We start from the raw sequence: 20,967 nt of genomic DNA, 5'->3' as shown, positions 1-20,967 counted from the left end.
AACCTTACGTCGCTTGATTTGTTTCTAATGGGACACAGTAAAAGATTATGAGTGCCGTCGTAAGCTACGTAACCCGGACACACTTTGGGATGAGATGGAAACCGTGGGCACAGAAATTACATTAGAACATTTAGTTCGAATCACGTAAGCAGTTGTGTTTCGTACCCAGAAATGTATAGAAATTAAAGGGGGCCATTCTGAACATCTATTTCAGCCACAAGTTGGAACATTCTGTTCGACCAGAAAGTACACTTATTATTTATATTGACCTGTACCCTTACTTTTTTGCAGAAACGTTACTTTCTATGTTAGAAAGTAAATTTTCTACGACAGTTCAATGTATGTACGCATTTTAAAAACACGCAGTATATGTTACCTGCGGATAATGTGTATAGAAGGGATGTCTCCATCGAATCTCACGCTCGGTTTATATTATATGTTCAGACACAAAAACTTCATTATATAGCATATCGAAAAAAGGTAACATTCTTTTCATTTATTAAATCCTTTAACATGTTTCTAAATTCAAATTTCATAACAGAAATTAACATTGTGTTAAATTTAAATTACACTTAGTGTAATGTGTATGTTGTGAAACAAAAGATTTACCACTCGGAGAATAACAGCTGGTTGTCTAATTGGAGAAATTCTTTACGAGAATGAATTATTTATATAGAAAAAGACCAGAGTTGACTTTTCCTCGTGCTTATCAAAAGAGATTAGGAGAATTTAAAGTAAGGTCTTAAGGACAGAAATATAATATTTCGTTTCAGATATAAATCGTTACTGACTCCAGTAAGATGGTTTTGAATACTAAAGTTTGCATCACGAGTAAGCCAAACTCTTAATACGACGCTGAAGACGACTCAGAATAGGACCATTCTCAATATGTTCATAACTATGTAGTAACGGCACCCATGTTTAAGAACATTTCAGCTCACAGGATTACGCTAAGCCTACTCCTAGAGGGCACAGTGGTTTAGTGGCAAAGTTTTCATATTTAATACAGTGAGCTCCAGGCCCGTATACCAGGCGTGTCTAGGGGGCACGGTAGGCTTGCAAATTAACTATAGTATGGTTGAATCGGGCCCCCCTAACTTGTACCGCCTACATTTTTAGGCTTGTTACCAACCTGCCAGGCTCCTGGATGGATCATCGGCAATGTGAATTAGTAGTAGATAATTTTCTGTCCTTGGAGTTTTCGAAGTTCTCTCGTTTCCTCACACACTCTCATTCTACAAATTCATACATAATTTTTTTATTAATCATTCCTCTCGCTTACCTTAAAGAATATAGCCTTGAAACATTAAAACGAAAATTTAATTTCACTTTTAAACCCTGATGGTGCTCTGGCCAGCAAGCAAGCATCTCGTCTATGGGTTCCAGCTTTGATTCCCGATAATGAAGCTTTGAATTGTTTACCGATTAGGGTTGTTCGTGTCCCACCTTAAACTACAAAACCACGTTTCATATGACCTGAATGGTGAAAGGGACAATATTCCAACCTAATCAAGAAACCAAGGTGTTTTTATCAGTCACCTACATCAATGGGTATTCTCAAATTAAATTCTCACATGCGTTCGATACAAACTATATTTACATTTCTATTTGCATTCGGAAACAAGTTTCCTATAATTTTCTTTTCACTTAAATTGAAGTGTAAAAAACTAAAGTCTTCTTTACTAATTACTAAAAAAATGGAAATAAGATAATGTAATTTATAACGAGAATGTTAAATAAGGGTGATACAGAAAAACGAAAAGTTCTGAAAAGCGTATCTGACAACACTGCATAAGAGTGCATAGAGTAACATAAATCTTAATTTTTATTGAAATAATATGATTCTTTCTAATTTAAAATCCTATGATTATGACCTTTATGCTGAACGAGACACACGCGCTAGTAACTTTTCCATTAACTTGATTTGACTACTTATTCCCCATTGTACTCCTTTTACCATTTTCTATTTAACGCGACAGAAACAACAAACCATAAATATCGAGGACAATTAAAGTTTCACACATGCTTTCCCATTCGGAAACAAACACAGGAACACGTGGACCAAAGTTGAATGCCCTAGCCACTAAACCACCGAATAGGGCTTTGCTCTTTATTAATCCTGTATTAGAGGAACGGTCAAGCATACTTTTATCATAGAACCATAAATCATGACTTTACCATAAAAATGTTGTATAAAACAGAAGATAGTCTCTAAGTTGTGGAACGGGAATTTAGGTGTCATGATAGTATTCCCTGAAGTCCGGAATGAAAACATTGTTAAAAAAGCTTTGAAGAAACTTAGTCGGGTATGAAAAATAACACAAGGCTTTACAAATATTCTTGCTTTTCTGTGACACACTTTACTTTATTTCAAGACGAAGTGAAACTTCAGGACCTTCTTTTGAGAAACTTATCAAGTAAAGCTGAATGAAGTATAAAAGTAGATAGAAAGACGGATTAAGATGAAAAAAATGACCCAGTGTAGCCCGGACCTTCGGTGCGAGCGGTCCCGGGTTCGATTCCCGGTAGGGGCATTCGGTCGAAAAAGAGAAAACGCTTTTTCAGGTCAGCTATCCTGAATGAGCTTTTCTTGGGATTTCCACATTCATACCAGGCAAATATCGGGGTGGTACCTAACTTATGGGTCCCAGGCCGCTTCCTTCCTTCACCAATCCTTTCTCCCTCCCCTTTTCCGGGATTGTGTGCTCTCCGAGGGACGTCATCTCTCGAAAACGTGATGGGCTAAATGGCTTCAGATGCTGAAAGCCCAGAAATCTCGATCCTAATACCTAAATCCTAAGATGAGAAAAGAGTTATGATGAGAAGGCATGAGTGAAAAAAATCCCTTAAGAGGCCTTGCAGACATATAGACTCTTCAGGATATTGGAATCGAGGAATTGTGATGGTAAAGACATGAAGTACACCAATAGTACGTATCTATGTATGTAAGTAAATTTTAAATAGCATAGAATGGTAATTGGAGTGAAGCACTTCTATACACGGCTATATTCCAGGCCTAAACCACCTTTAACTAAAATTCGTATTATGATTTAAGAACGGCCACTGAGTGTGGTAAGGGCCAGTAAGTGCTGATCTGGCATAACGTTGAGGAATAATCACCGAAAATGTAGAATTAATATTTGAAAAGCATTAATCGCGCTAATTCTCATTAATCAATGGAAAATAGAATTTTCATTATTAGAAAAGGGCGAAACCCTTTCCGATTCGTTCTGTAAACACAATTTATGGTTTTTGTTGATTGCCGAATTTGACTATTTGCATGACGTGCTCGTTCACGAAAATAATTGACACAGTAAAAGATTCTGTGATTAATAATAATAATAATGATAGAAAAGATCGCTTTGCTACAAATTTCCAATTATTACATTCCTAGTATTCACATTCTTTATCTGCACACGTATGGTGGAAGCACGCACCTTAATCCGCTTATAGATTAAGCTTTGTTTCAAAGCAGGAAGATTATTTCTACACGGAGAATACATTTCCATTTTCTGTGATGTTCCCAAGACTGATCAACTGCATAGTACCTCTCATACATTCCTCTTTCGTTTGAACTTATGAAGTGAATTTTTGATAAGCTTAAAAGAAATAAGAATTAGCAAGAAAGAATGCGTAAATCAGTAATTACCAACAATACCTATTATGTTTGCAATGAATGATAATAAATTCAACTGTTGTTGGAACATTTCCGGCAGATATGCATAAGGCTTTCTAATTACTTAAAAACATATTTTATTTCCGTTTGGTACTTTAGCTGTTCAGTAAGTTACTAAGTTTGGTTTAGATTAGCTTCGGTTCTGGCTCACATCTGCGTGAACTAACCCCTTGACGTGATATAACTACAAAGTAATACTTAACTATTGGATGTAATATAGAAACCAAGAGATCTATAATTTCAAATCCATTAAAAATATCGCTTTTGGTTTCAACCAAATGTAAATTCTAAGAACGTTGCTGTTTTTGATATTAATCCTTGGTTACCAGTGACATCCATCATGCATGTCATGAAGATATATTCCTTATTAACGGTCGTCTTAATCTTGGAGACGCTGAAATTTGTTAGTGGATGCAAGGCAAGATTTAGTTCTACTATTTCTCCTTAGGTGACAGCACCTTACTGACAGACTAGACAATAAATGAGTAGATGACAAGCCTAAGGAAGCATAAATTACAACACACATTGGTTTGTTTTGACGCTTAACAATTAGCAACTTCCAAATCTATTTCGAGATCGGAAAAGGAAAATCCTTGTCTTTGATCTCTGGCCAGAGTTGCGAAAGCAAAAATTCTCTTGAGTACATCAGAGTTACTGTTTTTCAGTCCAAATATTCCACAATGCAAATAGTCGTGCTATAAAATTATATATATATAGGGTTTCACAAAAAGAACGCAACTTTTAAAATATCCGCTATTTCTGTTTTACTAAGTTGTCATCACTTAGCGTTTTACGATTTTCAACTGTTATCTCTGTGGCTATTTGTCAAGGAGCGCTAAATAGCACATGATCATAAATTTATTTTCAGTATGGGTAAGATTGGAGGGAGCTACCCTGGCCGGGTAATTGCTCGCAATCGTGATGTGAATTGTACATTCAAATCTTGTGATCTGATACCATGTGATTTCTATCTGTTGGCTTATTTAATATGTCTTGTGTATGCCAACAAGCCACGATTACTCCCAGAGCTCGAAGGTGAGATTCAGCGCATAATTTCAGAAGTAGAGCTGCAAGTATGCAAAAACGGTTACAGAAAATGTCACTGAAAGAATGCAAGAGTACTTACAGAGTAGTAGACGGTATTTAAGTGATATTATATTGCTTGCATTTTTTTTCAGTTTTGAGCCTCCCATTCAGTAAAGCATCAAAAACTATCTGCAAAGTGATGACATTTTTCGTATCACTCTTAGCGTTCCCGAGATATTGGTCAAAAATAGTCAATTTCCGGAGATTCAAGGAGCAATATCTTGGGTACCAGAAGTCATAGAGAGGTCATATTGATATTGATCAATACCTAACACGATTGAGAATATTTTGGTACCAAATAGTAACACTGTGGCCACTGGCTAACATGAAATGTTCGGGTTTTGGGAGATTTCACCTTTCAACGCACCATGTTTTCCGATCAAACTGATTTTTTTTAATTTGGAGTTTTTTTTTTGTAGGAAACAAGGGATTTTCTAAACAATTAATACGAATAATATGTGGTCTATGGGATATTTTATAGTGTTTTCATATAGGGTATATGCAAAGTTGCGCGTTGACATCTGCAACGTCCACTAAAATCAGATAGAACCAATAAAACGTGACGAATGTCAGCGTACTTCCACTTTTGCATTCATTACACTTCTGTCTAACATAGAAAAAATCAACAGTTCAAAACCTGTGCACATAAACGAGCAAAGAAAGCTCAAAGATGACAGGATGAGAAATCTGCGTGCAGCAAGTAATACAAAGAGACCAAAGCTGGCTTACTATGACATCTAGCGGGACATTCAGAACTTCATTAGAGAAAGGGCATCCAATATGATACGCAAAGCTACTTTTCTTTGTCCAAACTAGAAACTACATGGTGCAATACAATTTCAAAGTAAACTTTGCATATATGCAAAGGTGCGCACTAAAGGGTTTACGAGCCATACCACGGGAACCATAATTCATAGAGAGATGATATTTTGCGAATTTTGCGAAAAGAGAAAGTGTGGAATAAAGGATTACCTTTTCCATGTACGAAATATCACAGTTATCTTTCCCGCTCCATCTATGTTTTAAAGTTCGTTCTGGCAATGCCCTTGGTGCGTTCTCAACTGGTTTTTAATGAAATTAATTGAAGCGAAAAATCACTAAAGTACTAAATATTATCATACCTTTTGTATATTTGAAATATCTCCAACGTAATAATTAATCCTTATTTATAAAAAAGATTAAGAAAGAAGTCCTGATTAATTATTTATTATAAGTTTACATTATCACAAAGTATCAATAACTACTTGTTTAGTTACTATGTATGCTGATATTTAGAGTAGAGTCACACGCGAATCTACAATCTTAAGGTGGAAAAAGATCTATTCCTACGCTCTCTACCAGGAATTGAACTGGAGACCTCTTCCACACCCTACCCACTATTCGAGCGAAAATGTTTTCTTGAATAACTGTAAAATCGATTCTATTTTAATTTTTTTCTCTTAAAAGGAAATTTATCCTATCGTAAGATGGCAGCAGAAAACACTTAACATGCGGAATAAACAATTGTGTTTTAAAAATACCTATAATTTAACACTGATTTTGAGAATAACAAGATAAAATGTGTTCAGTAAAGGATCTATCTTACCCACCTCACAAGAAATTCATGTAATTTTCTATTTATTATTATTCCCAAACCGCCCATATTCCTTGGCGAGAACACTATTCATATATCTTGAGAATTTCATCTAACGACCCTATCCTCAAGATATATGAATAGTGTAATAAAGTTAATAAAATCCCTTTTGCCTCACGACAATCAACCTACACCTGCAGTTCCTATTAACTTCGCTTCCCAAATAAAGGGCGTAACCCTTTGGGTGGGTGCTAGCTACGGCTAGCAAAAAAATCTAACGACCAGGGTTAGAAATAGTCTTTAAATTAAATGATGAATAAAGAACTCCCTAATCCCTAACCCTTTACTATTACAAAAAAAAAAAAAAAAATCTAACGACGTGTGCAAAACTGAGCTCGTATTCTTTTTAATCCCTAACTATCAGTAAACTCATTATGATGTTGCTTATTCCGTTAAAAAAATAATAAAAAATCTCGATTTAGGAGCCGTTGAAAAAAATTTTTGAACCCTGTTTTTAAACTAATTATTGGCAAATATCGCAACCTTTGGGTGCAGTTTTAGATTACTCCTAAAATTCTTGACCAAGATCGCAATCTTTTGATTATTTTTTTTATAACTCCTAAAATTCTTGTTTACATAATTTGACTGTATTAGTTACTTTATTTCTTCTGACGAAAATGATGGAATTGTTTATTATACTTACGATGAATAAATTCACTGATGCAGAGTGTACTGGAAATTCTGAAAGTTATTGTTATTGAATGACTGTTCGATTGAATGGAAAATGAAAAGACGTAAAACTCTATTGTAATATTAATGATATTACTGAAATCTTCAATGTAGACACAGGACGACATTTCTTTTTGAACTTTTAATAGTTATTTTTACATCCTTTACTCATTATTTAATATTTTTCTTTCTCTTAATTGAAGAGTAAACTCCATAACGCTGCAACAGTGTTGGGCAAAATCAATTGAAATCAATTGCAATTGATCAATCAATTGAAAGTAATTGCTCTGAAAATCAATTGCAATTGATATCAATTGCAATTGATTTCAATTTGTAATTGACAATTAATTTCAATTGCAATTGAATTCAATCATAAAATTTGCAATTAAATTTTCGTCAATTGTTAATTGTTAATTGGTCACCAGGCAATTGAAACTTTTAATTGTTAATTGTCAATTGCAAAGGGTGCAATTGAAACATTCAATTGTTAATTGCAATTTACAATTGAAACTTGTAATTGTTAATTGTAATTTTTAATTGCAATTGAAATCAGCAATTAAAAATGAAGATAAGAAGATGTGTGTATATTGTATTGTCAACTTGTTACTGTTTTACATATTTCAAATAAGGTACATATAAGAAATGCTGCATACCTACCATCCGTTTCCCCCCTGGGAAAAAAGCCGTGAAACTAAGTATTTTTTTTAAATATATTATGTTTATGGTTCTATCCAGCTCGAAAGAACTCTATATGCCAGTTATGCATACAATAGGAATGAGCACGAGCGAGTTCGAGCGAGTTTTCTTTAAAACTCGACTCGACACGAAGCAGACATCTTTGAGTTCGATTCGAGACCTCGGCTCGAAAAATTTCCCCCAACTCGACTCGAATTCGGATCGAGTTTCCAGTCGAGTCGAGCCAATTCGAGCTAAATCTTTCGCGTAGTTCCAAGTACTACTATCTTCAAGTATCCTACATAGACAATATAATTATAAATGATACTACTACTACTACTATAACTAATTATTATTATAACACCGTGTACCTGTATAAACATGGAATATAGGCGGTTTGTATCGGAATACTAAAAATTAGTTGACTGTCGATCTCGGTAGTCAGGAAATCTTCAGGAGGCAAGGACATCGGTCACGAGGTTCTTGGTTTGAGTTCAGGAGGAGCAAGTATTCGGGCTCGAGCCAAAAATTGTTAGAAGTTATGGGACTCCAGCCAAACATGTTTAAAACTGCTCGACCCGGGTTTAGGGTTGTCAACGACTTAAGCGGCTCGCTCACAGCTCATTCACTTATCGAGCCGAACCGAGAAGTGAGCCGAGCCAACAGCTCATCCAACCGAGCCAGCTCGAGTCGATGGCTCACACGAGCCGAACCGAACCGAGCTGATTGCTTACCCCAACCGAGCCGGTTCGAGCCATTGGCTCAGTTAAGTTGACTCGAACCCAGCCTATGGACTCGTTTCAGCGGAGCTGGTCCGAGCCATTGGCTGCAATCGAGCCGAGTCGATAACTCGTCTTTACCAAGCCGGTTCTAGCAATTGGCTCAATTAAGCCCAGTCGATGGGTAATCCCAACCAAACCAGCTCAAGCTGTACGTTCAGTTGAACCGAGCCGGGCCGGTTGACATCACTATCCCGGTTGGGCTTCTATATTGGCTAAAAAATTGGACCGTGCAGTTCTCAGCCTTGATGGTAAGAACTACAAAAATGATACGAAATCTTTAGTTTTACGTCCCACGCTTATGCCGGTTAAGCTAAAGGAGACGGTGATGATGAGAAATGAATGAAATGAAGAAAGTGGGAGGAAACGGGAGAACCCCGAGAAAATCCACGAGCACGGTGTTTGTCCACCCCAAAGTCCAAACTGCGCGAGCTGGGATCGAACCAGGAACATCAAGCACCGGAGGTGAACGCTCTACCACTGACCCACCGCACCCCCTGGTAAGAACTACAGCATATACTTATATTGGTGCTCACGCCGTCATTAACTTGTTCCACCACCAACGAATTTCGAGGTACTTTGTTTTGCATCTTTTGTGCATGTTTTCTGTTGCTTTGTGCGCCTATTCCCACATTTTGTGCATCACCGGAAGTGGGTCAAAATGGGCCTACAAATATGGCGGAACAAATTATTGCTCTTCCGCCACCAATGAATTTCGAGGTCGTTTCCTTCACATCGTTTTGTCCCGTTTTGTGCGTCTACTACCGTTTTGTGCGTATGGGAAGTGGGTTAAAATGAGTCCCGAAGGTGGGGCGAAAATGACCAAGAGTTCCGCCACTATTGAATCTCGAGTTCGTTAATTTCATATCGCGTACCCTTTTGTGCGTCCATTTCGACGTTTTGTGCGTCACTGGAAGACAGTCAAAATGGGCCTCAAAGGTGGGACGAAATTGACCCACTGCTCCGCCACTACCGAATTTTTAAGTCCTTCCTTTTGCATCGACAACTGAATTTTCGTGCCGTTTCATGCCCCCATTTCCACGTTTTGTGCGTCACCAGAAGTGGGTCAAAATGGGCTTCAAAGATGGGACGAAAATGACCCACTGTTCCGCCACTATCGAATTTCGAGGTCGTTAATTTCACATCGCGTACCCTTTTGTGCGCCTATTTCGACGTTTTGTGCGTCACTGGAAGACGGTCAAAATGGGCCTCGAAGGTGGGACGAAAATGACCCACTGCTCCGCCACTACCGAATTTCGAAGTCCTTCCTTTTGCATCGACTACTGAATTTTCGTGCTGTTTCGTGCCCCCATTTCCACGTTTTGTGCGTCACCAGAAGTGGGTCAAAATGGGCTTTCAAGATGGGACGAAAATGACCCACTGTTCCGCCACTATTGAATTTCGAGGTCGTTAATTTCACATCGCGTACCCTTTTGTGCCCCTCTTTCCACGTTTTGTTCGTCACCAGAAGTGTGTCAAGATGAGCCTCCAAGGTGTGGTGAAAATGACCCACTGTTCGGACACTCGAATTTCTAGATCGTTACTTTCCTATCGTTTAGTGCCTTTTTTAAAATGTTTTCTGCACCTATTTCTCGTCTTGTGCATCACCCGAGGTACGTTAAACCGGGCTTTAAATTGGGAGTTAAATGGCTCACTGTTCCGCCACTATCGAATTTCGGGGTTGTTTTTTTCGCATCGTTTAGTGTGTATTTTGTACTGTTCTGTTCGCCTACTTCCACGTTTTGAGCATCACCAGAAATGCGTCAAAATGGTCCATCAATGTGTGAGGAAATAGAGCCATTGTTCCGCCACTATCGAATTTGGAGGTCGTTTCTTTCACATTTTTATGCATGATTTGTGTCGCTTTGTGCATCAGAGTGACCATCATGGAGTGGGGGTCAAAATGGACCTTGAAAGTGGAATGAATATGTCTTTTTCTGCCATATTTGTAGGTCGTCTTTGAACCACTTTCGTTGGCCTACAAAACGTGAAAATATGCGCAGAAACGGTAAAAAACATGCACTAAACAATGCGAAAAAGCGACCTTGAAATTCGATCTTGGTGGGAGTGTGGGTCATTTTTCTTCCCACATTGAATGCCCATTTTGACACACTACCATTGATTCACAAAACGTGGAAATAGGCTTACTAAACGGTAGAGAACGCGCACAAGACGATGTGAAGGAAACGATCTTGAAATCGTTCCTGACGGAACAGGATTAACTTGTACCGCCATATTTGTAGGATAACATTGACCCATTTCCGGTGACGCAGAAAACGAGGAAATAGGCGCACAAAACGACACAAAAAATTTCCATGTAATTAAGTAAATTTCCATTTAAGTTTGTAAGCTTAATTATATATAAAATTTTATACATTTTTCCTATACGTTGGTCTACTTTACGTTGATTTGGGACTTTTAAATTTTATTCAGTTTTCCACTGAAAAGTATCTATAATTCAACAAGGAAATAATTATAAATTATAATTATAATTATTATCTATATAATTGAATTCATTGTAATTTGTACCATAACAAAACACTTTACCACTTCGTACTAGCTGTTATGCCCGTTCTTCGCACGGATCAGATAAAATATCAATGTAAACAAACTGAACAACGGGAGAACAATTAAGAAACATTTCTAAAATTGGATATATTTTGTGTGAGTATATATCCAACAACGTACATGTGTTTTCATTGGGAAGGCCGATGGGGGCTGAATTTCAATGTAAACACTATCGGGGGTGTCAATATACGTCTGAGCAACTCCAATAAATATGGATTCGACGCAAATTCTACTACTTTTACATGTCCCGGTGAACCCCTTCTCAGACCCTCTTGGTTCGTATTGTGAAAAAATCTCTTCTGGCCCCCACCAACCCCCAACCAATACCGCGAAAACTATGAATGTGACACTAACACCTGCCATTTTCCACTACTTTTTACATATCCCGGTAAAAGTCCCTATAATCCTCTGGTTCCAATTTAAAAAAAAAACAATGCCTCTGGCCCACAGCAGATGGGGGCTATATTTGGAAGTCAACGCCTGTGGAAGTATCACCATTCATCTCAGCGACAGCGAAAACTATGGATTTGACACTAATATCGGTCACTTTCCATTATTTTTACATGTCTCGCAATTCCCCACCCCCGGTGACTTCCGGCTCGCATACAATGGTGGCTAAATTTGAAAATCATCGCTAATGAAAGTATCACCATTGATCTCAGCCACCGCGAAAACTACGGATTTGACATCGGTCATTGTAGATTATTTTTACATGTCTCGTGATGCCCTTTATAATGCCCCCATTTCTTAGTTTATGAGGGCTAAATATGAAAGTAAACGCGGTATTGAGTTTCACCATTGAGCTCAGCTATCCCGAAAACTATGGATTTGACATTAATATCGGTCATTTTCGATTATTTTTACATGTCTCGGAATTCCCCCCTCTGGTGACCCAAGGCCCGCATACAACGGTGGATGAATTTGAAAGTCATCGCTAATGGTAGTGTCGCCATTGATATCAGCAACCGCGAAAACTATGGATTTTACACTAATGTCGGTCATTTTGGATTACTTTTACGTTTGGGTATCCCCCCCTTGTTGACCCACGGCCCGCAGCCGAATACGGTGAATTTGGAAGTTGATGCGATCGGAGTTTCACCATTGATCTCAGCGACCGCGAAAACTATGAAATCGACACTGATATCGTTCTACTTTTGCATGTCCCGGTAAACGCCCCCCTGAGACCCCCTTGTTCGAATTTTGTCGTAAACGCTTTGCCTTGTTGTGGGACCTGGACCAAGGTATCTTTGACCAAAATTTGGTAACTCTTTTTTCGACTTTTCTGGTCCCCAGGCCGGTCCCGGTAAACGTCCACTGGAGAGCCCCTAGTAAGAAATTAAAAAAAACTCTTCGCCTTGGTCTGAGGCCTAGACCAAGCTACCTGTGACCAAATTTTGAAAAGTTTCGGTCCACTCGTCTCGTCCACAGGCCGCACAAAGATAGACAGACAGACACAGAACAAACTCTATTTTATTTATATTTGAAAGGTCAGATCCGGCATTATTGTATTAGTGCGGTGCTTGAGCGATTGATCGTAGAAATTCAAACTCCGATGAGTGATAATTTTATAGGCTTGTTTTATTACAAGTTTAAACTCTTTAGTCAGTAGAGAAGAGGGCGTTAATCATAGGTCAGAGTTGATGACAATGGGTTTTGGTGGGTCTGTGGGTCACAGTGGGTAAGAGTGGTTTATGGTGGGTGGTGGGTCACAGTGGAACACGGTGGGTCGTGGTTCACGACGGGTGGTGAGTCAATTGGTCGTGCCTAAAGTTTTCATTGCCCCACGCCCTCTCTGAACTACAGTGTTGAAAATTAATCAGTGAAAATCAATTGCAATTGATCAATCAATTGAAAGTAATTGCTGTGGAAATCAATTGCAATTGAATCAATTGCCAATTAATTTCAATTGCAATTGAATTATAGAATTCAATTGCAATTACTTTCCACTGCAATTACTTTCAATCGATTGATCAATTGCAAGTGATTCTCCTTTATTAATGGCCAACTGCAATTAACAATTAACCATTACTTATTTCAATTGTTAATTGCAATTAACAGTTACATTTACAGATTAATTGTTAATTCAATTGAAATTTGCCCAACACTGCGCTGCAAGTGCATCGAAGTTCTTTTTCTCTCTCAGAAGGAACAAAAATAATTACAATATTGATTACGTTTGTTTACAAGTGCTTTTATCTTGTTTGTATTTTTAATTAATGTTGTTCCTTGTTGTCTCACCTTCAAGTTTCAATTGCATGAAACAGAAATATCAACCTGACTGAATCTTTTTCACATTTTAAATATTTTCCTTTTGTTATTTATCATCATATGTTTAAACTCTGAACAAATGTTTATATTATGGTGACCAGACTTCTCCGTTCTTTAAAAAGATTCTCTCTTTCACTTTTTTTTCTAAAAGTTATCCCTTGTATCGAGGAAAGTACCAACGGGAAACAATAGGTTCTTCAAGAAAATAACGTCCTGTTTGTCGCTCGTAGCTACATAGTATAATCACAAAAAGCCATTTCAAACATACAGTACAAGCTCGTTTATCCGGGATAATTGGGACCAAAGGGAACCCGGAAAATTGAAAATCAGGATAATAAGCGGAACGAATCCTTAAATAAGAAGACTTACCGTATATACACATAATTTCTTAACAAAGAATGAATCCGCTGTCCTCTATTTCAAACACGTGTGGCATTTGAATGAAGCACGGTCACGCTAATGCTTTATCATTAATAGTTCAGGTGGAATGATATCGGACTGACGCTCCAAGTATGCCATTATGTTTGCCACCTGGTGCAAACCATCTCCATGTGTCGACAGCCGTCTTCTGAACTGTTTACAAATATTATCCGAATTTCCCGCACATCCATATCAACGAGGCCGGATAAACGAAGTTGTACTGTATTTCTGGTTCTGTTACCACTGTTATTCTTCTTTTGAAGCATCAATCCTTCTTCAAGAGGATAATGGCATTCAACTGACAAATTTATCGCACTAATCCTGGTTACTTTCTAAATGTTAATGTAAAAATTAAAGTTGGAATAAAGTTATTTAATTAAAATAAATAAATCCTTTAGTTTAGCTTGTCACGCCCCTTAGGCTAAAGGATGTGGATGATTAAGCATGGAAACAAAATTAATTTTATTACACAGAAAGTATTATAAGCCATAAGTTTTCAGTTACACGTTTGCTGAAGGATGTTATATAGTCGTACTTTAAGTACACAAACTACGGTATTTAAGTATATAGCATGCGTTTTTTAAGTACACCACATACGACTTTGTTTCTCTGTGTACCAATCCAAAATGAACTGTCTTTTTAAATATCATCTATCGCAAGTGATTAATACGTTTCAATTTAATCTGCAGCAAATTTTAAGCGAAAGAGTTATTTTCGGGTTTTAAATATTCTAGAATATAAATTGAACTATAATGTTTGGGGGTATAATAACCATAGATAGACAACATAGTACGTAATAGATATTTCAATAAACTAATGCTTTATTTTATCTAAAAGTGTAATACTGACCTTTCAGATTTTTTTTTCAAAACAGTGAAACATTATGTTAATCCTCAGTAATTCTTAATAAAATTACTTTAGGTGACGCGCCTTTGCCTAGGAGACTCGGGTTCGATTCCCAGCGTGAGCTCATGTGGTTTGAATCTCACGTTATGCTGTAGAGTCACGTCTCATTTAGCCTCGCTGCTGAAAGGAAAGTTAAAATTAAATCAAATGAAAATGTAGTGCTTACGTGGTAACAAATATGTCAGTTCGGCAAACCAATCCCAAACGTCAAAGGTTAACTCCGGTCGATTAAAAAAAGTTCCGGGGGGGCACTGCTGGTAGTATTCTATTTATTACTGGGCTATATTATAGACGTATTATTTTGGTCTCTTCCGGGGGTCACTTTTAGAACTCCGGGGAAGGGGGATGTGCACCTCAAAAACATGTCTGGAAGAAGCACTGTTTAACTGAGCCTAGGCCTCCAGTTGATGGAGCATCAGAAGTATAAGCTTTAGTAATGACATTGGTCAATGATAACTAAGGTAAAAGCGGATAGATGGAACAGAAAGACTAGTGGTTCACTGCATTCAAGTACTTTTAAAACTTTATAGTCTGAATATTTCTCCTAAATATATTTATTAATAATCAGCATTGTAAATTCAATATACTGTGAGCACTATATATATTATAATATCAGAACTATGTAGCATCTTATATCCATCGACATCCGAAGTGATATTTGCTATTTGCTTTACTGAAGATGTTTATGAAATTGTTTTTGTGATTTGTTTAAATTGTGATGTGAATTTCTTTGAATTATATGCTCTTTTTACTATCCAAGAATTGATTTTGGTTTCTAATATATCTACCCTGATTTCCTAAACACTCCTATGCAAGGAGTTAGTATGTATTAAGTGTGAAGTACTGGTTGCTCTTCGCACGAGAAGAATAGAGAATATTTCAATGAAACTATCATGTTAAAATCCATAAGATACTGTGCGTTTGAGAGACATTTTGAAACATCTTACCCCAGTAGAATACGAACGCTTATTAAAGTGACATGATAAAAGAAAACAGCTTGAGGTTCATACTATTTACGTTCCAACAGTTATTTCAAATGAGCCAGCCTCGTAAACTAGGTAATCGACTCAATCCTTGAAAATTTCGGGTATTTTTCACTCCTCAACCATCACATTGATAGCGTGTGAACGTGGGATTGTATGGCACACAAAATACCAGTATTCATATAAGCTATCCCAAAAAGTATGTATTAGACAATAATATCGGTCAGTTTCGATTATTCTTACACCCTTCTAAACCCCTTGGGGTGATTTACCTCCACTGCGAAGTGTACTTGAACCGAAGGAAGTTGGGTATGTCATATTCATACCAGCGATACCGAAAAGTACGAAATTGATATTATTATATGTTATTTACGATTATTTTTACATACCATCTCTTCAAATTCTCAGATCTATTATAGCAAGGTGTCTTGGTCTACACTGTTTGTTCCAGATCGGAAATTATATGTGTATCAAGATTAGTTAAAATTTTCCCAGAAGTTCAACAGTAATGCTGGAACTTATACACAATTATATTACACACAGATATACAAATAATAGTTTCGGCGTTGCCTCTGTAAATTTCTCAGCAAATTCGCATGCTCATTCTCACCTAAACTTCGGTTTAAATGTCATTGGGGGTAGCATTAAAAGTTTAACAATGCCGAAAACTTAGGATGCGAGACTAATCTCACATTTAATCTTAGACATTTTATTTTTCATCCTATCGCACTCTCCAAGCTTTAATGTTCGTCGATCCCGGTCCGAAAGGACTCAACTTTGAAAGATACGATATTAATAATAACGGATCTTTGGACACACAAGACCAGGGACTCGTATCCGCTTAGGTTACTACCAGCTGCAGTTAAATATTCCAGGCGCAAGACACTTAATATTGACCAATTATTTAGAAATTTGGTCTAGCAATCAAACTTAATTCTTCAATTAATAACAAATTAATTTAAATTAGTAAGTTCAAATCTAACAGGAATTGTAATAGGTTAGACAAGTATATTCGTAAATATTATATAATTATAATCATCCTACAAGACTAACCTGCGTTTCAATAACAAAATTTTTATAGTACAGGTTATTACACACAATTTTTGTCACCTTTAATAACGATGCGAAAACAAACGATCTATCTTATGTGGTAAATTACTTAGTAATTCGATAAATTTAAGTATTCTTTTGCCCCCTTTTTTTTTCAATCTCTGGAATTTACTTGTATTTCAATAATGAACAAATGGGTCTAATAAGCACCAATAAACATAACATCTTCGACTGATCAACCCAATTGGAAGTGATAACTGTACCAAAAACAAACGTTAAATATCACAGAGATAAAGAAATGATAGAATAAGAAGTTAGTAAAGAGTGTTCTTACCTTTAAATATCCGCCATCTACTCTCAGTCCGTTTTTTCTTCTCGGTCTGTGCCCAACCAAAAGAAAGGAAACAAATGCGGAATTGAAAGCTACAGGTCACAATTGTCCTTCCGATTCCACACGGAGCACGAGGCAGGGAAGAATCGAGCTGTTGCCATATTGTCTTAACTTCAAACTCTTTTTGTTTTTAATTTTCACCATCCAATATCATTTTAATTTATAAACATAAGTGTTTTTAATATTATTTTCTTCTTTCTAACGTCCGTAATTAGTATTATTAATTTACAATTAAACACTATTTCGGTTATTTTATATTTTATTTGATTCCATTTGATAGTCTTGGTGTTTTCTAAGCAGAGGCGGCTCCCAAGGAAACTCACATTCACCAGCGGCTCCAAACTATGAACTATTACTAATCCGATGGGATTGAAAAGACCTTAAACGGTGCCAAGAATTTCACTATCTCAGTGTCCCCGAGTCATTTTTGTTCACTTTTAAAAGCCACGAATTCCAGTTGCACTTAGATGTGCGGGAAAATCTTAGCTGCACAGTATTTTTTTTAAGTTCCAAGCACATTTAATGGTTTCACACTAGTAACGCTACACCTGTAAACAGAAAATACGCTTTTATTCACTGTACAGGAATATTCTGCTGGTGGAAAATAGTATCTAATACATTCTTCGCTGATATGCACTGACTTGTTTTAATTATCGTTCAATATTCGTAATGCTTTTACACTATTAGCGGTACATTTGCAACCCTAAAAAACGTCTGTATTACTTGGTATTTTGTTCTGTTATTTCCACAAATTTCCTTCCGACGTCCTTTCATGTAGAGTATTGATTTCTTTTCTATAAGTTTTGCAAAATGTAATATGCGTATCCCTAAACTTAACCAGCTCCACAGATTACATTATCACAAGGTATACAGTAACCTCTTGTTTCCTTATTTACTTAGTATGTTTGTTGATATTTTGAGTTAATGACATGCATATCTATACATATATGGTGAAATCCGAGTCATTCTTACACTATCTTACTAGTAATTCAACCTTAGTTCAATCGTACTCCTTTATTTACTATAACAAAGGAAATATCTTTTTAAGTTCAGACGAGTGTGAACTTAGCAGGACCACTTTTGAAAATTATGAATATTTGCACACAAAACGTTTGTACTGCGTTTGTACCGGTTTGTACCGTAAAAATTTTCGTTTGTACCGGTCTCAAATTCGAAAAAATCGAAAAATAAAGTGGTCCTGCTAAGTTCACGTGAACATAGCAGGACCAGAATACAAATTTCTGCAATCTTAAGATTTTTCTGTTTGAATCGTTTGTACCGGGTTGTACCGTAAAAAATTTCGTTTGTACCGGTCTCAAATTCAAAAAAATCAAAAAATAAAGTGGTCCTGTTAAGTTCACGTGAACTTAGCAGGACCACTGATAAATTTCTTCAAATCTTAAGATTTTTCTGTTTGAATCGTTTGTTCTACGTTTGTACCGGATTGTACCGTAAAAATTTTCGTTTGTACCGGTCTCAAATTCGAAAAAATCGAAAAATAAAGTGGTCCTGCTAAGTTCACGTGAACTTAGTTGGACCACTGATAAATTTCTACAAATTTGATGATTTTTCTGTTTGAATCGTTTGTTCTACGTTTGTACCGGATTGTACCGTAAAAAAATTAGTTTGTACCGGTCTCAAATTCGAAAAAATCGAAATAAAGTGGTCCTGCTAAGTTCGCGTGAAGTTGGGCATTTGGTTGGGCATTAAGTGAGTCAGAAACACGGTAAGTGATACTGCTACAGCACAAAGTCAACAAAAGACTGGTGTTACGATCATGAGGTTAAAACCTACTAAAACAAGAATTGAGCTAGTATAAAACGTGTTAGTTTCAGAAAAACTATTGTATATTGTGAATAGGAATACTAAACAAACAAAATTTTTATTATGTAATATAAATTTGTGATTTCAAATATAGAAATAAGAAAGTAGCGTATTCTTAAGAGTTAAACTGGCAGATAATTGCAAGTAGCCAAAACTCTAACGGGTCGCCCAATTTGAAATTTTGATAGGAACTTTTGGGATCAAAAATTGCCCAATCCGCTTCTTGTAGCCCAATCTGGCTACAATGCTGAGAAGGCGCACGAATCAGTGAAACCACCTTTCCAAACCAGCAACTGATTGGACCAACGAAGATCGAGAAGCAAGAGGCGATTCGCGAATGAACAACATACAGTCAGAAACAATATAAGGTATAGGTTGGAGGTACCAGTATAAAAAATAAAAGCTCTAACCAATACTTAATATTTTTACTGGCTGTACGGGATTCATATGCTACAAATATTGTCAATCCCAAACTAGCGTGTCTCCCACAAAACTGTACTCCTAAAGAAACCTGACTCCTGAAAATACACGAATCACGAAGAAACACGACTCAAAGAATCGTCGATCATTCCTAGTCAGAGATGACTCACTCGCTTATTTAAAGAAGTAGTCAAAAGATTGGGCTCAATCGCGAGCGACACATTACTAATTAATTTTTAAATTAGTACCATAGTTTGACTCCTAGCGTTTTAGCAACAGATAATGCAATAGAATATAATGAAAATTGTTCCAAAAACTATTACACGAATGTCTCATTTTGTCTTAGCAGAACAATTAACTTTCCGAATTTTTGAATTTGACGCCGGTACAAACGAAACTTTTTACGGTAAAATCCGGTACAAACGCAGTACAAACGATTTGTTAAAAAATCTTCAGATTTCTAGAAATTTGCATTTTGGTCCTGATAAGTTCACATGAACGTGGCAGAACCACTTTGTTTTTCGATTTTTCGAATTTGAGACCGGTACAAATGAAACTTTTTACGGCACAATCCGGTACAAACGCAGTACCAATGATTCGTTAAGGAAAATCTTCAAAATTGTTTAAATTTATCACTGGTTCTACTAAGTTCACGTGAATTTAGCAGGAGCATTTATTTTTCGATTTTTTCGAGTTTGAGGACGGTACAATCGAAATTTTTACAGTACATTCCAGTACAAACGCAGAAGAAACGATTCGAAGAGAAAAATATTAAGACTTGTAGAAACTTATCAGTGGTCCTGCTATCTTCACGTGAACTTAGCGAGACCATTATATTTTTCGATTTTTTCGAATTTGAGACCGGTACAAACGAAAATTTTTACGGTACAATCCGGTACAAACGACTCGTACAGAAAAATCTTAAGATTTGCAGAAATTTGTATTCTGGTCCTGCTATGTTCACGTGAAAATAGCAGGACCACTTTATTTTTCGATATTTTCGATTTTCAGACCGGTATACACGAAAATTTTTACGGTAAAATCCGGTACAAACGAAGAACAAACGATTCGAACAGAAAAATCTTAAGATTTGCAGAAATTTGTATTCTGGTCCTGCTATGTTCACGTGAACTTAGCACGACCACTTTATTTTTCGATTTCTTCGAATTTGAGACCGGTACAAACGAAAATTTTTACTGTACAATCCGGTACAAACGCAGTGCAAACGACTCGTTCAGAAAAATCTTAAGATTAGCAGAAATTTGTATTCTGGTCCTGCTATGTTCACGTGAACTTAGCAGGACCACTTTATTTTTCGATTTTCTCCAATTTGAGACCGGTACAAACAAAAATTTTTACGGTAAAATCCGGTACAAACGCAGTACAAACGATTCGTACAGAAAAATCATCAAATTTGTAGAAATTTATCAGTGGTCCTGCTAGGTTCACGTGAACTTAACAGGACCACTTTATTTTTCGATTTTTTCGAATTTGAGACCGGTACAAACAAAAATTGTTACTGTACAATCCGGTACAAACGCAGTACAAACGATTCGTACAGAAAAATCATCAAATTTTTAGAAATTTATCAGTGGTCCTGATAGGTTAACGTGAACTTA

At 36.7% G+C, this 20,967-nt stretch overlaps 1 protein-coding gene across 16 annotated transcripts in view; it reads right to left on the bottom strand.

Annotated features, from left to right (window-relative positions):
• Window positions 1–20,967, bottom strand: part of LOC145664570 (uncharacterized) — a 341,481-nt gene that overhangs the window by 77,514 nt on the left and 243,000 nt on the right. For 6 of the 16 annotated variants that reach the window (XM_081731472.1, XM_081731442.1, XM_081731451.1 and 3 more), the window contains one exon: window positions 17,048–17,652. The exons of the other annotated variants lie outside the window; for them this stretch is intronic. Coding sequence is in view for 5 of the 6 variants with exons in the window: in XM_081731442.1 (XP_081587568.1) it covers window positions 17,633–17,652 (20 nt within the window). In the remaining variant the exon portion in view is untranslated. The remainder of the gene's footprint in view (window positions 1–17,047; window positions 17,653–20,967) is intronic. 16 annotated transcript variants of the gene reach the window in all.

The sequence above is a fragment of the Thermobia domestica genome, chromosome 1 (genome assembly GCF_964235325.1).
Source record: "Thermobia domestica chromosome 1, izTheDome1.hap1.1, whole genome shotgun sequence".
NCBI classification, from domain to species: Eukaryota; Metazoa; Arthropoda; class Insecta; order Zygentoma; family Lepismatidae; genus Thermobia; species Thermobia domestica.
Note: the sequence above shows the minus strand (reverse complement) of the source record. Positions and strands in the feature narration are given on the sequence as shown.